General features: G+C 34.6%; 1 protein-coding gene across 2 annotated transcripts in view; it reads right to left on the reverse strand.

Moving 5' to 3' along the window:
• Nucleotides 1-293: 293 nt before the first annotated feature.
• Nucleotides 294-17,236, reverse strand: part of LOC140150679 (uncharacterized) — a 30,797-nt gene continuing 13,854 nt past the window's right edge. Inside the window, exons 2-5 of one of the 2 annotated variants that reach the window (XM_072172756.1) lie at nt 9,982-10,057; nt 5,845-5,918; nt 604-2,234; nt 294-556 (exon numbers count right to left, since the gene is read on the reverse strand). In XM_072172756.1, coding sequence (XP_072028857.1) covers nt 823-2,234; nt 5,845-5,918; nt 9,982-10,040 — 1,545 coding nt within the window. In that variant the 5' untranslated portion in view covers nt 10,041-10,057 and the 3' untranslated portion in view covers nt 294-556; nt 604-822. Of the gene's footprint in view, nt 557-603; nt 2,238-5,844; nt 5,919-9,981; nt 10,058-17,236 lie in introns of both variants that reach the window. The other variant, XM_072172755.1, reaches the window with a different exon arrangement.

The raw sequence follows: 17,236 nt of genomic DNA on the forward strand, positions 1-17,236 counted from the left end.
CACTTTTGCGCATGCGTTTGCAGGCAGGATCTCTTTTTGGTAGCAGCAAGATGGCAGATCCGTGCAAAAAGTGAATAGGGCAGTTTAGTACACAAAGTTATAAATACCACTTGTCGATTTCTTTAAAGCGTTCTACCTTTAGATCACGACCTTTAATCCAATTATTATGCAAGACTACCGGCTTTACTTGTGGATTTTGTTTCCTCCATGTTGCATTGAAATAATAATGTCCGGATACAAATCTGTTAGGGTCTAATACTTTATACTTGAAATTCGGCACTGGTTTCTTTTAATATCATCAGTTTGTTCTGGAAAAGTCTGTTTAGAACTACCTGGTCTGGTCTCGGCTCCTTGAAGATGTCTATTTCAGCTATCAATCGCTCCATAAATTGTTTAGTCGCATTAGTGGATTTGTACACTACAAATCCTGCGCATAAAGCAGTTGGACTTGGGGGACCTTGGTCTTCAAGAATAAATATATCAAATTGGTCATTAAAAAACCGATACGGTCTATGGAGCCAGACTATGTCCACGTCACTAAAATATACGTCATGGCCTATGCATGGAAGAAAGAGATAAGATCTTATCTCTTTCTTCCATGGCCTATGTTAAGTATATCTAAAATATATTGCGTGTGCATCCGCCTGCCAAATGCGTGCTTTAATTGGCGAGTATGCTTTGCAAAAACCTTCTGGCGCATTGCTAGAAAAGCGTGAGAAACAAAAATGCACTTTTGTGCATGCGTTTGCAGGGAGGACCTCGTTTTGGTAGCAAGATGGCGGATCCGTGCAAAGAGTGAATAGGGCAGTTTAGTACACAAAGTTATAAATACCACTTGTCGATTTCTTTAAAGCGTTCTACCTTTAGATCACGACCTTTGATCCAATTATTATGCAAGACTACCGGCTTTACTTGTGGATTTTGTTTCCTCCAGGTTGCATTGAAATAATAATGTCCGGATACAAATCTGTTAGGGTCTAACACTTTATACTTGAAATTCGGCACCGGTTTCTTTATCATCAGCTTGTTCTGGAAAAGTCTGTTTAGAACCACCTGGTCTGGTCTTGGTTCCTTGAAGATGTCTATTTCAGCTATCCATCGCTCCATAAATTGTTTAGTTGCATTAGTGGCTTTGTATACCACAAATCCAGCGCATAAAACAGTTGGACTTGGAGGACCTTGGTCTTCAAGAATAAATATATCAAATGGGTCATTGAAAAACCGATACGGTCTATGGAGCCAGACTATGTCCACGTCACTGAACAATACGTCATGACCTTTGTTAAGTATATCTAAAATATATTGTGGTCTTTTATTGACAAAGTTTTTGTATTCTATCGAATCAAAAATAAGAGTTGAATTGACCTCGAGATGCGGTGATTTGATCACATGAACGTACTTATCCATGAATTGTTTCATTTTGTGAAATTTCTTGTCATGAAAGTAATCATACGCTTCTTGATCTTCAGCGATGATGTAGATTTTCGGATGCGAGCCACCTAAACGGTAAATGCTAATCAGCCAATTCTCTGTGAAGTCATTAAAGGATCCAGTAGCTGTTGCTAAGATGACCATGTCATTCAAGTAATTACCGCTTCTTTGAGCAGCAGCTGGAAAATCTGGCAGCAAAGGTGGGCGCAAAGAAATTTGAATGGAATCATCTAGTTTTATCGCTTGAGCTTTCTTTGGTCCGTTGGGTTTCTGTTGCGTTTTAGGATTTTGCTTGTTCGCAACTGGAGCAACTTTTGGTTTGGCAGGGTTTACCGGAGGGTTTGCAGCATTTGGTCCGGGTTGTTTCTGTTGAGCAGCTTTGGGTTGATTTGGTGCTGCGTTTGCTCCGGGTTGTTTCTGTTGTGCAGCTTTAGGTTGATTTGGTGCGGCATTTGGTCCGGGTTGTTTCTGTTGAGCAGCTTTAGGTTGATTTGGTGCTGCGTTTGGTCCGGGTTGTTTCTGTTGTGCAGGTTTGGGTTGATTTGGTTCAGCATTTGGTCCGGATTGTTTTTGATCTGTATTAGGTTTGATTTCTTGGGCATCATTTGATCGCTTCTGTGCTACTCTTAGTCTGGGTTGCTGTAGTTCCACACCGTTTGGACCAGACTGGATTGGTTCAGCATTTGATTCAATTGCCTTTTGTTGGAATGCGGTTTTCTGAAATACTGAAAGTTGCTGTCGATTTATTACCTGGTTTGGTTGGGAATTCTGATCATCATTTTGATGTCCATCGAAATGGTCCCCTGCTGTGTGCAAAAACAGACATGTAAATGTATCATTATATATACAACAATGTTTAGATTTGAACATTTTTCTAAAAACTAATTTCTAAACATATTTAAATGCTAAACTTGCTTAGGAGTTTGATGGTTTTTGTTTAAAAAGTAAACACACGAGGTCCTGGAATTTAACATTGGTGCTTAATTAAACATATTTAGAAACTTGGTACGATACGACGCATCAACAGTTAGTACAAGTGAATTATGTTTGTACAATTTCACTCACAACAAGTGATACGCATTGATTAAACCCATAATTAATGCATGGTTCGTATTTTTCAAACGTTTGCTCTGATCGGTTCTCAATATCTAAGAGTGTATGAAATGTTATTAAAACATTTTGAATCCCCCTAGTAACAAAGTTCCTTGTATCTGATCCAATTATACACTTACTTGTGAACCGGGTTGTGAACGTTTCAACAACCACTGTTGCCTTTGTCAACACTTGATGAGGAATGACTGCAGTTACTGATAACTGACGCTAGAGGGATTTCCAGCGTCGGTTGTCAGTAACTGCAGTCATTCCTCATTAGTGTTGGCAAAGGCAACAATGGTTGTTGAAACGTTCACAAGTAAGTGTATAATTGGATCAGATACAAGGAACTTTGTTACTGAGTTTACTCCACCGATCCTGATGAATTTGTTCAATCATTTACAATCAATCCCCGTTTGAATCAAACCAAAGCGTGTTTACAACATGTTCATAACGTTTTAAGAACTTTTTATTTGTTTGCTGGGTGCACTGCGAATTCAGGTAGCGCAGTCAAGACTCTCGACTGGTAATCGTGAGGGGCGTGGTTCAACTTCAAGCCCTACTGATGTAAACCGCACAAATAGTCATTCATGAAACTAGACGATTATTATAGACAGTTTACATTACTTCCAGATATCATATAAAAGAGTGTTAAAACCAAGGTATGACTTTTAACAACGTTTGAAATCAAATCAAACATTGATATCAGTGCATAACGTGATGAAAACAACAGTTTATATAGGTTGGGCAGTTTCTGTAACCACACTTTTGTATTATCACTGTGGCGGATTCTGTTTACAATACATAGAAACTTCAAAGGTGTTCAACATCGGGGGTGCAATATCGACCTACAATCACCAAAAAGTGGCTAAACAATCTGACTAAGTTTTGCCCACACATTCCCACCATATCCGCTATCCTGATCTGGACCATTGTCTATGTTTAGATCTACCTTTTGAGCATTTCTGTTGACTCAAACTTGTAACAATTATTACATTTTAAAAAGTAGGTCATAGAGTTACGCATCAAGAACCAAAACAAATAAACACATAACAACAGAAAAGAGTTTTTCTTTTATCCAAACCGAATACAGATACTTGTATTGAAATTAATTATTACACAATAGTTTTGTCGGGCTTCCCTTTATCTCAATTTCAAATTTGCCGCCTGTGGTCCCCATGGACGAGATCGTGTCACCTATAAGAGTGTCCCTTCACTTCCATATGGGAGCGCCCCTCCCCCGGATAGGTGACGGGTTTTTGACGAAAAGAGTTTTTCTTTTATCCAAACCGAATACAGATACTTGTATTGAAATTAATTATTACACAATAGTTTTGTCGGGCGGGGATCCGTGGTTTCCGTTGTCGTTTTCCGTATTTATTAAGACGCACCAACAGAAAAGCTTGAAAACAAAACTGCAAAGAAATACGAACAAAACCAAAGAAAAGAGTTTTTCACGCAAAAAAGCAGAGCAAGGAAGAAAATACGAAAGAGGAAGAGAGAGGAAAATCCCAAAAAGAGAAAGCTAGCAAGAAAGAAGAAGGGAGGAAGGAAGAAAGAAAGAAGACAAAGGAAGGAAGAAAGAAAGAAAGAAAGAAAGAAAGAAAAAAGAAAGAAGGAAAGGAAAGAAAAAAAGAAAGAAAGAAAAGAAGAAATTTAAAGAGAAAGAGAGAGAGAAAGAAAGAAAGAAAGAAAGAAAGAGAGAAAGAGAGAAAGAAGAAAGAAAGAAAGGAAGAAAGAACGAAAGACAGAAAGAGAAAGAAAGAAATAACGAAGGAAAGGAAAGAATTAAGGAAGAAAAGAAGAATAAAGAGAAAAAGAAAGAAAGAACGGAAGAAAGAAAGAAAGAAAGGAAAGTAAAGAAAGAAAGAACGAAAAGAAAAAAAGAAGGAAAAAAAGAAGAAAGAAAGAAGAAAAGAAAGAACGAAAGAAAGAAAAAAGAAAGAGAAAGAAAGGAAGAGGAAAGACAAAAAAGGAATAAAAAAAGAAAGAATACAATACTTACATGTTATATAGTGCGCCAATAAAGTATCCTTACACTTGGAAAAATAATCACAATTTCCAAACTGAACAATATTTGGGTAAATTTGTTTTTTTCCTGCACATTATGACACCACAGTAAATCAAATTTGACTTCAAGAAGTAAAGTTACAAGCATTTGATTAGACGAAGGTCCAGTTTTAAAAGTGACAAACTGGCCTATTCAAAACTTCACAGACTAGACATCTGGTTTGAGAGAGGTGAATGGCCAATTTATGCGTTTGGCTTTAATTTAAAACAAAAGGAACAAAAGAAAACTGAAACAAAAGAACTGACAAATAAAATGAAAGTTATGAAAAGTGCAGAGAAGTAAAAACTGAAATAAAAACTGCTTTAAATAACGCTTCATTGAAGAAACTGCGTTGTCTCTTTGTTGCGCTTGTTGGAATCTTTTTGCGTCTTGTATGCCATGCAGTTTTCACTTTTAAAACCGGACCTTCGTCTATTCAATTGCTTGTAACTTTACTTCATGAGGTCACATTGGATTCAACGTGGTGTGACTGGTGTCATAATGTGCAGGATGAGATAGTGCATCTATTAAAAAAAACAAAGTTACCCCAATATTATTCAGTTTGGAAATTGTGATTCTTTTTTCAAGTGTAAGGATACTTTCTTGGCGCAGTATATAAATCAATGTGTAACTCAAGAGAAAAACACAAATGGCTACAAATACCATCTTGAAAGAAATGAATGAATGAATGAATGAATGAAAGAAGGAAATAAAAGAAGAAAGAAAGAAACAAAGAACGAAAGAAAGAACGAAAGAAAGAAAGAAAGAAAGAAAGAAAGAACGAAAGAAAGAAAGAAAGAAAGAAAGAAAGAAAAGAAAGAAATAACGAAGGAAAGGAAAGAAAGAAGGAAAAAGAAGAAAGAAAGAGAAAGAAAGAAAAGAAAGGAAGAACGAAGGAAATGAAAGAAAGAAGGAAAAAGAAGAAAGAAAGAGAAAGAAAGAAAAGAAAGGAAGAACGAAGGAAATGAAAGAAAGAAGGAAATAAAAGAAGAAGAAATAAAAAGAGAAAGAAAGAAGAAAGAAAGAAAGAAAAAAAGAAAGAAAGAAAGAAAGAAAGAAAGAAAGGAAAGAAAGAAAGAAAACGAAAGAAAGAAAGAAAGAAAGAAAGAAAGAAATAACGAAAGAAAGAAAGAAAGACCGAAAGAAAGAAAGAAAGAACGAAGGAAAGGAAAGAATGAATGAAAGAAAGAACGAAAGAAAGAAAGAAAGAAGAAAAAGAAAGAAAGAGGAAAGACAAAAAAGAATAACAAAAGAAAGAATACAATACTTACATGTTATATAAATCAATGTGTAACCCAAGAGAAAAATACAAATGGCTACAAATACCATCTTCTCTGCCCATCGTCTGAAGAAAGAAAATCATCATAATTATGTTAAAACATCTTGTCCAGTACACAACTGAGAAATCACATTTTGATCGGAAAAAAGTTTCGAATATATCTGCTATCATACTATGGAGAATTAATTAATTTATAATTTAATTTAATTTAATTTAATTTAATTTAATTTAATTTAATTTAATTTAATTTAATTTAATTTAATTTAATTTCAATTCATTTCAATTCAATTCAATTCAAATCCATGCAATCATCTTTATTTCATAAAATTATACCCGTTGAAATGTTCAGGTTTTGTGACGATTTTACACATCATAGCTACGATTAATGTCGTTTTGTGATATGGAGGGGTAGAACATTTCGAAAAAAAATTGTGGTTTTTTTTTTTTTTTCAAATTTGCCAAATTTGCTAAAATAAGACAATTTGCACATACAGGAGAGCTTATGAACCGTGTTTGATATAAAATTGGATTGAATCGATAGATATTGGTCGAGCTATGAGTTTTAAAATATTGGACGAGATGGAGTCGAGTCCAATATTTTAAAACTTATACCGCGAGACCAATAAATATTGGGCGTAAAGCATCCAATTTTATCATTATTATGTGTTGGATCCAATATTTTCACACACTTGGATTCATCAAAACATAATAATGGTTATACTCGGAACCTTTTTTTATCTGCTCCATGGGGGCCAAAGGAGGCATTTTTGAAAATTGAGTTATTATAATTATTACCTTATACAAACATTAGCCTATCATATACTGAAAACACCAAAAGTCTAACATTATACTTAGTTCTAGAGTTTTGAAGTTTTGTGATGTGCATTTTCTTATGTATTTTATTGTATTTTACTCCGTATGCTTGCCTTTATCTCAATTTCAAATTTGCCGCCTTTGGTCCCCATGGACGAGATCGTGTCACCTATAAGAGTGTCCCTTCACTTCCATATGGGAGCGCCCCTCCCCCGCACTGCAAAAACAAGTGTTTATATTTAAACACCATATTGTGTTTATCAGAGCAACACTTAATAAACACATAATTCATGTTAATGGCCTAACACTAAAGTTCATAAATTAACACTTGGTGTTATATTACAAACACTAATGTTTGTAATATAACACCAAGTGTTAATTTATGAACATTAGTGTTAGAAAAATTAACATTAGTGTTAGACCATTAACATGAATTATGTGTTTATTAAGTGTTGCTCTGATAAACACAATATGGTGTTTAAATATAAACACTTGTTTTTGCAGTGGCGCGGATAGGTGACGGGTTTTTGACGGACTGAAGGGCTCTGCGTAAGTTGACATGGTTAACGCCTTTAAAATGTAAGATTTGGGTGAAGTTAGGAAGGTTTTCTGATTATTCTAAGCCAAACTAACTTTGAGGTAGAATGAAAGAAAACTTAGCCGCAATTTAAACTTGCTTTGAAAGTTGTGTAAAATATAACGAATTTGGCTGAATCCAATTAGGTGTAAGCTGGAACATGTGTAAACTTTTTACAAAATCAGATTTGAAAAAAGAAAATCATTGACCAAAATCATTTCAACGATCGTATTTTACGGTTTTAAGGTGGTACTACAGCCCCTTGATAAATCTGTGACTACGTTTGCATTTTTCTCAAAAAATAACTACACACTTGTAACAATTACTTCACTGAAATTTCAGTGATTCAAGAGAAGTGGTTAATTATAATATGTTAAGAAATGAGGTACATTCTAGCGGTCAACGTACCGCTTGTCTTGAGTCAGTGAAATTCCATTGTAGTAACTAGATTCCATGCCCCTATAATATAGACATGCATAACTTTTGTTACCGGTGTGTTATTTTTTTTAAATAGAAAAATGCAAAAGTAGTCGCACATTTATCAAGGGGTGTACAGTAGTACCCCCTTAAGTACACCTTACTATTATGCGCAAGGGTGGGGTGCAATTTGTTAAAAAGGAAAGCAACAGACTAAAAAAACAACATGATTTATACATGAAATTTGCCACATGTCTACCTTATTGGCTGTCCCATCCAATTTATAATCCACACTACTCCTGTGAAAGTTAGGAGGAGTCCCGGGAGGAGTATGAATTTCAAATGGAATAGACAGCTCCCATTAAAATTTCATACACCCTCTGAACCTCTCTGAGCAAGATTCAACTTTAAGGGGAGTTGAGCCTGGGGGCACTCAACACAAATGACCATACAGGTATGCTCCCCGGAAAGACCCCCCTTTTGGGTTTCTGCAGCTCCGAAAGACCCCTATATTTGACCAAAATAACGCTCCGAAAGACCCTTGATTTTGATAATTTCAGCTATAAAAGACCCCAAAATTGCTCATTCCTCATATTTCTTATTTTTTCAGGCGATTTTCAACCAAAAAGCCAAGAAAGACCCTTGATTTTGACTTTTCGCAGCTCCAAAAGACCCCATTTTACTTGTTCACAGCCCGGTTCGCAGCTCCGAAAGACCTTTTACCGGTACGCCGTCAGCTCCCAAAGACCCACCACCTCAAAATTCCGGGGAGCATACCCACCAAAATTTTTTGATGTGCCCCCCCGGGGAGTTGAGCTGGTTAAAATGTGCTATCCCGTTTGAAATTCATACTCCCTGTGGATGATATATCCAAAATCTTCAAAGGGGGTGGGGTGGATTTCAAATGAATTAGTTCAATGACCCATTCTTCTAGAAATTATCTCCAATAATGATGTTTAGTGGATTTTACTGTCTGTTGCAATTAGCTTAGATTCTTGGAAAAATAAAAAATCGTGGTCCACTCATTTATGAGTACAGTGGTCACGCTTTCTCCGGGTCGCTTTCAAAGCTTGAAATCGGCCGGTCAAAAATCCGGGGTCAAAATATCATCATATACACATGACAGACTATAGAAATATTTTTAAAACACCATCTAACAGTCTTGTTTGTCTAGCTATAGTTCACTTTGAGAAAACGTCGGTAGAACAGTAAATGAGCACGTTTGTTCTATTTTCATTAAAGATATTGACCCTTTGGCCGGGTCCTTATGCTTTGACCAGGTCCATAACACGTCTGATGTGAAAACTATAGTTCGTAAAATTACATGCTCGTATAGAATTGTGTAACTGTTGGAGTTATATAAGTCTATTAAACGCACTAAAATTTCCGATAGACCTTAGCAGTCGAAGTTTCAACTTTTTATCACCAAATCTATAATTAATCTACATGTTCATCAATTTGTATTTTATTTGAACAATTATATTTCATTATGAATATGAATAGCAACTTTAATTAACCAACACATTTGCGACCATTAATACGTTAAATTGGTTAAGTCATGGAGTGGTGCAAATCGGTGGAACTGGTCTAGATTCAAAATCTCAAAAAAGTGTACATGAGGTCATACTTATTTCCGGTTATTCTTCGCTTTAAATATTCTGTAAAAATATTTTTGAAGTTAATTATTTGAGGTCATAAGGGGACAAACCATTAACATCCTGTGAACGAAAATCCTTTCGTTAGATGACACCCTTCCTCCCTAGCTGTTGAAAATTCAAACCCGAAAGATCAACCGATACGTGTATTTTTCAAACGTAATCGGGCTTTTTCACCCCTTCCCCATAACGAAAGGACTTTGACGTTATCTAACTTTTGGTTTGTTTCCCTAATTTAACCGTTTGAAAGTCAAAGGATGCGTCAGCAGCCTGTCTGTTCCAAGGGGGCGAATTCTTGATCATTGAGAAGTATAAAGCAAATTATAAAAAGGGCATATTTAATTTGCATTTTAATCCTTTCCGTTCAGATATCACCCGACAATAATTTTTCGAAGGGTAGTCTGCCTTACTAGCTTGTCAGTCGCGCACTAGTTGGTCCATTCTAGTCCGTCAAGAAGGACTACGCGTTGACGGCCTTCTAGACGGACTAGTCAATCAACTCATATTTATTAAGTTGTCGACTATATAAACAAGTATAAGATAAGACTTATTTACAAATAACAGTATGTATTGACATGGTCGAGAAAAAAACAATATTATGTACAACCCAACACCACCATTAAAAACAACTAACGAACAATGTTGCCGTTTTGACCAAAAATCTTACCTCAAATATCTCATATCTGTTGTCGTGGATGTATCCGACGATGATAAGGCATTTCTCATAGTCGTTCTGTTGCCAGCTTTATAGTAAAGAAATAAGACCAAAATTAGTGGTATTGGTGGAGCTCTTTAAGGGCTCTGATAGGAACGTTTCGACAATACTTTTTGTGGGACATGAGATTGAATTCTGAATACGGAATGTCCTTTTGATATCAAATACATATCTTCAATACGAAAGGTCAACATTTTGAATTGATCGTCGGCTTTTTATCCCAGCTATATACACTTTCAGTACATATCATTCCCATTCAACTTATAAAGTTTACTTCAAGGACTGTTAAATATCAAATATATTAATTTTCAATTATGTGCCATGAAAATGTGTATTATATCGCAAATTTCAAAAAATCAAAATTATTTGATATCAGAAGGACATTTCTCGTAATCAGAATGCAGTTCGATAGGTCTGATGATGTGCTCTCATGTCCCACAAAAAATACTGTGCAAACGTTCATATAGGGTGTATCAAAATGATTGGTACCCACTCTATATATCCAGTGAACATGGCCAAGACTGCCACATCAAAATGCAACATAACATCCACCTAATTTGTAGATTCATGTAATAAGGGAGCGATCGTTATTTATGGCAGGGGGGATGGGTAAATTTAGGGGGAACACGAATTTTTTTGTGGTCTTGAGGGGGGAACCTGAAATTTTTAGTTGAACCAGGTGGGGGATTGTTAAATTTTAAATGGAGAAAATTGGGAAAACAAAACGGTTTTAAAGGTATACAGTCATTTCAAGAGGATCAAATTTTGAATTTAGAAGAAACAGGCGGTTTTTTAGAAAACAAAGTTGACGGGTACCAATCATTTTGATACAGCTTGTACCCCACCCCTTAAGGTGGAATGTGAGGATATTTCTAGTAATTAGAAGACACTAATTAATTATGCAAAAATGTAAATTAGAGGGCGGCTAGACAATATAATGCATTAGAATGTATTATGAATAATTATGTCCAATTTGTTTCTAACAAAAGACATATTGAGTGTACTTTGCCTTAGCTGCTCAATTAATATATTTAAAATATGCACAGAGCATTTCCTAATTTCCAGAAATATCAGGCGGGTACATCATTGAACTTAGATAAGCGGTTCTTTATATTTATGTTTAAGATCTGAATAAGCGTTATTGGCTCAGAACCCAGTAATCTACTGGCATAAAGGTCTTAAAACGTTTTGTAGGAACAAACACGGCAACAACATTTTAAAAATGTTGTCGACATGCTATAGTAAAATATTTGATTGCATGCATACATTTTCGTAAAATGTTTCAACAACATCATGATAGGATGTTTTTACAGCAGATTTTCAAAAAAGTTTCTGAGTGGGGTTAAAAAGTTGTACTCTCTATAACTCGACATTCAAACGTGTTCTGACATTCTCTTATAACCTTTTGCTATTTTCTGTTTTGTGTTTGCTGGGAGGCTAATTTTCGCCAAATATTATATAGCATTATGATCCCAGCAAACACAAAACGTTTTCGACACCATTTGCAAAAGGTTATAAAAGGTTATTAGAAAACGTTTAAATGTCGGGTTATATAAAGGGTACATTAATGGTATAAAACGTTTTCATAACATTAAATAACATTTGTTGGTAATTTACCATGTTTACTGCCCAGCAAACACAAATATTTTACAGAAAACATTTAAATGTCGGGTTATATAAAGGGTATAAAAACGTTTTAATAACATTCCAAAAACATTTTTGGAAACTTGGTACAAATCATTCTAAACAGAATGTTATTTTGGGGTTGAAAAAATATTTTGCAAAAATGTTTGGCCAAAATATTTAGAATAACGTTTTTAAAATGTTTTCACGACCTTTATATAACCCGACATTTAAATGTTATTAAAACGTGTTGTAAAAAACATTTTAAGAACATTTCTGTGTTTGCTGGGTTCAAATATTCTAACATAATGTTATTTAAGTGTTGACGCAAAAATAATTTACAATGACATTTCGAAAACATTTTTAAAATATTGTTGTAGTGTGTTTTCATACAAAACGTTTTAAAACGATTTCATGGCCTTTATATAACCCGACATTTTAATGTTATTAAAACGTTTTTACCTAAACCAAAACCCAAAATATAACTTATTTAAAATGTTTTAAAAACGTTTTTGTGTTTGCTGGGGATATTTGAATTATTGAAACAGGAGTGTTCCATAAATAAATTCATCATGATTGTCCATAATGTATTTACAAAAGTTCTGGTGTACAAATCCAAAAGTATTTCGGTATAAAGATGTTATAAACATACCTCAATGACGTTTCGTACTACATCGTAACGTCGAGTTCCAGCAGGAAACAGACGAGGAGTGCGAGAGTTGATCAGTCAATTTGAGAAAGTAGGCCTACTACGGTGTAGTACAAAACGTCATTGAGGTATGTTTATAACATCTTTATACCGAAATACTTTTAGATTTGTACACCAGAACTTTTGTAAATAAGGAGTGTTCCAGTTTGTGTAATTCCCACACAAATCTTATCAACGAATTTACTCCCATGCAATATTCAGCTAGAGGTGTTATTTGGTAAACAAAGCGAAGAACTTTGTACCGGGCTTTGGTACAGATAACATAAATTAAATATTTTGACACTTAACTCTCTCTTTATTTATGGCGCATTATAGTCATTATATTTGTCAAAATGGTTCAGATGTTTTGTACAAGTTTCTTTCTCAATTTGCAGTTTTCACAGTATCATGTTCCAAATATAATTTTGTACTCCACGCTTCGTACCTCTATTCTGCAGAAATTTTCAAATTTGTTTAATTTTTTGTACACGCAATAGGTAAATAAATAAATAATAAATAAATAAATAAATAAATAAATAAATAAATAAATAAATAAATAAATAAATAAATAAATAAATAAATAAATAAATAAATAAATAAATAAATATAAACAGAAGTACGGTAATGCAAAATTAAATTTTTATGCAACTGGCAGTTTCATCCATGATGGAATCATCAGGCATACTGGTTCTAGCATTTCAAGTATCTCTTATAAGCTAATAACAAATGGTGCCCGCTGGAATCTCTTGAGGCATTGTCTTTTTTAAAGACATTTCTTGTTTAATATGTGTCTCTTGTGTGAATAGACCTGAAGTGTATCAGAATTCAGAATGGGGGAAGGGCAATTTTTACAGGTGGAATGATCTGGAATCACAGACATCTGCTTGTGAATTGAAATGCTGAATTGAAATTAAAGCTGAATTTCATTTCAATTCCACTTCATTCTTCATCACTCAACATGATTTCAATTCCAATCATCCAATTCAATTCTTCATTGCTCACGATAATTTCAATTCCAATCCAATTCAATTCATGCCCAAGCCCACTCATTTCAAATTCAATTCCAATTCAATTCCAATGCATTGAAATGAAAATCGCCCAAAATTCATTTCAATTCAATTCGATTTCAATGCATTGATTTAACATTAATACGCACATAAAATCATATACGCGAGGTACTTGTAGTTGTAGGGGTGAAACCGTGTGCAGCAACAAAAATGGGTGGTTTTATTCAAATGGGCATTTATATTATAACTTTAGACGTTTAAAATTTGCTTTTTATAAATTCCATATAGATATGTATAGTTACAGTCCCTCAAACCAGAGTTTACTTCTTTTAGAATCTGCTTGTATACCACACTTCGGGCGTACAGCAATTTTGCTCAATTTTAGAACAATAAATAATGACGATCATTCATGCCATGCACGGTTTTCAAATGAGAAATGACGTAGGTCAAATTGCAGAACCATGAGGTAATTTTCAAACAATACAATGTAGATCATTCCCGGAGATGGGTGTCATCCCACGATTTTCAAATGATATGATACGTCAAATTGCAAACATTTAGAACAATACATAAATAGGCCATGATCCGGGCCATGATCATGGGTGCCACGAGTTTCAAATGTCATACGTCAAATTGTAGAAACTTGCAATCCTACATGCGGTAGTTCTGCGTTTTGAACATTATTTTATTGACAGTGACAAATTACTGAGTAAATGATTTTAACCACAATCCTTTAAGGGATCTAAAAAGAGCGTTTATTGCGTTTCGACAGTATTTTTTGTGGGACATGAGAGCACCTCAGACCTATCGAATTGCATTCTGAATACGAAGCATGTCTTTCTGATATCAAATATTTTTCATTTTTTGAAAATCACAATATAATACAAATTTTAATTATAAAAATTTGATATTTTTCAAATTTTGATATATAACAGTCCTCGAAGTAAATTATATAAATCTAATGACATATTCTTAAAGTGTATGTAGCAGGAGGAAAAGCCGACGGTCAATTGAAAATTTTGACCTTTCATATTGAAGATATGGATTTTTTTTCCCAAAAGACCTAATTTTTTTTTTTTTTTTGGGAAAAAAAATCCATATCTTCAATACGAAAGGTCAAAATTTTCAATTGATCGTCGGCTTTTTCATCCCACCTATATACACTTTAAGTATAAATCATCAGATTTATAAAGTTTACTTCAAGTAGGCCTACTGTTAAATATCAAAATATCAATTTTAATGATTTGCCATAAAATGTGTATTAAATTGCGAATTTCAAAAATCTAAATTATTTGATATCAGAATGATATTCTTCGTATTCAGAATGCAATTCGATATGTCTGATGTGCTCTATAATGTCCCACAATAAATACTGTCCAAACGTTCATACCCCAGCCCTTAAACACTCAAATCTGGTAGGCCTATATGTCTCTAAAACAAGCATGACAAGGAAAACTAGACATAGCTGTGGTCTAAGACCACAAACACAGCCGAGGGGTGACCCCTTAATGACCTTTCACCCCAAAATTTATTAACCCTCCATAGACATTGGCTAATGTCAATGCGTGTGTGCATGTAGCATCACTCTGCTATGTTATTTGTGGCAGAAGAGGTATTTTGAAGGTTTCTCGTCTTGGACCGGCAGTGACCCCTTAATGACCTTTGACCCCAAATAAAAATACCACTTATATATAAACACAATTCATTTGTGAACATACTATCACTGTGCTGTTTTTCTTGGCTGATAAAATTTGTTGGTATTTCGTTTTAAACCGGTAGTGACCCCTTAATGACCTTTGACCCAAATAAAAATACAACATATACATTGGGTAAACACAACGCATGGTTGTTCCCAATTTCGCTAAAAAGGGGTTATTTGTAAACTATGTTTGCAAACATTTTATGTTCGTGATGTATAGGGTTGTTTTTGACGATGGTGTGCTCGATATCAAAAAACAGGGTATATTTTGGTGAATCCAGAATATAGGCCTACTAATAGTCGTATTTTTGCTTATTTTGACCATGTATCTGATCGTATGCTTTGTATTCTTTGTACTTGGGCAAGCTTCCCATACCGAAAATAGAATTCGTATCGCTCTGCCTTTAGTACGTGTTTAATATTATTATTATACAATACTCATCACAACAAAAGTAATTAGAATCTTCAAATAATTGTAATGCACGGTGTAAATTGGACATCGCCTCAAAATGACCTTTTACATTTTGCTTCAGTGGTAAACGCTTGAGGATGGCCCTATTTAATTAATGGTATGAAGATGTTTTAGCGGTTTCCGGCAAAAGTTTATCACGCCTATAGTCCCAACTTTGCATAAAAATTATGCAAAATCGGTACAATATTAACACTTTTAGTGTTGCAAATCGTGTTTTGCTAGAACTTGTGAATGTGATCTCTACTAATTTGAACAGAAAACGCGAAAATTTGAGTGATGTTTACGATGATGAGCGCATGAACACACGAGGTCAAAACGCGGTTAGCAGTCAGACGTAAACACGGGAAAATCGGGCCTTTTTATATAGCGCTATTTTTCTCAAAAAGTAGATATGTTATGCAGAATTTTGTTCTGATTAAGATGATATCAAATATATATTTCAAAGTAAGACGTAACTCGACTTAAAGCCTACAACGTGACCCCTATTTTGCACGTAAAGTCTATGGAAAGCTATTTTGTGGTATGTACCATTTACGATGAAGAGCCCAGTGAAGAGGCGGCGATAAAGGAGTCCCGGGAAAGTAGTTAATCACCGTAACCTTCCGAGTCCAAAATGTGTAACCCGTAACATAGTTCTTTTTAAAAGAAGACACTGAGCTAAATTGTTACAATTTATACGGATCTGAGTTAATTATTTACTTGATGCAACATAAACGAGCGTTTTAGCATCAAAAGAAAAGGACAATTATCTATTATAGAAAATTGATCAATACTATCGAAAGAACCTTTGAAGAAGTATTTTGAAAGTATTCGGTCAGACATCGAAAGTGACCCCTTAATGACCTTTGACCCCGCCGAAAAAAAAATACCACGTGTACACTAGGTGACATCAATTCATGTGTGAATATACCGTCAGTGTGCTATGTTTTTCTTGGCCGATAAAATTTTTGAAGATATTTTGTTTTATACAGGAAGTGACCCTTAATAACCTTTGACCCCAAATAAAAAAATACCACATATACGTTGGGTAAACACAATTCATGTGTGAACATACCATCACTCTCCTATGTTTTTCTTAGCTAATAAAATTTTTTGAAGATATTTCGATTTATACCGGAAGTGACCCCTTAATGACCTTTGACCCCAAATCTGTGTACACCCCATAGACACTGGGTAATAACAATGCATGTGTGCAAGTGGCGTCACTGTCCTACATAATTTGTGGGAGAAGATGCATTTTTAGCTGAAATCACTTTTTTGACCCCTATGACCCCTGCGTGACCTTTGACCCCACAATTTTCATGTGACATGTAGGGGCATGGTCAATGATGGTTGTGACCAAGTTAGGTCAAAATCGGTACAAGCATGTCAGTGCTAGAGCAAATGTAAAGGTTGACAGAAGAAAGGTAGACGATCTCGTAAGAAACAAAACACAGCTCTCGGCTGTGTAAGGAACTTCAGTTGCCCTTCTTGCAGTTTTTATTCAATAGGCACGGCTGCACGAATGTAAACATAAAGCCCAGACGTAAAGCTAGTCAAGTCCATGATTAAACCACATATCATTTTTATTAGCTCATCCTATATAGTATTGCTGAATTCGAAAGCTCGTTTGAAATAACACCTAAATGTTTATAAATAAATAAATAAATAAATAAATAAATAAATAAATAAATAAATAAATAAATAAATAAATAAATACACGAATGAATGAATAAAGA

Source organism: Amphiura filiformis, chromosome 4 (genome assembly GCF_039555335.1).
Source record: "Amphiura filiformis chromosome 4, Afil_fr2py, whole genome shotgun sequence".
NCBI classification, from domain to species: Eukaryota; Metazoa; Echinodermata; class Ophiuroidea; order Amphilepidida; family Amphiuridae; genus Amphiura; species Amphiura filiformis.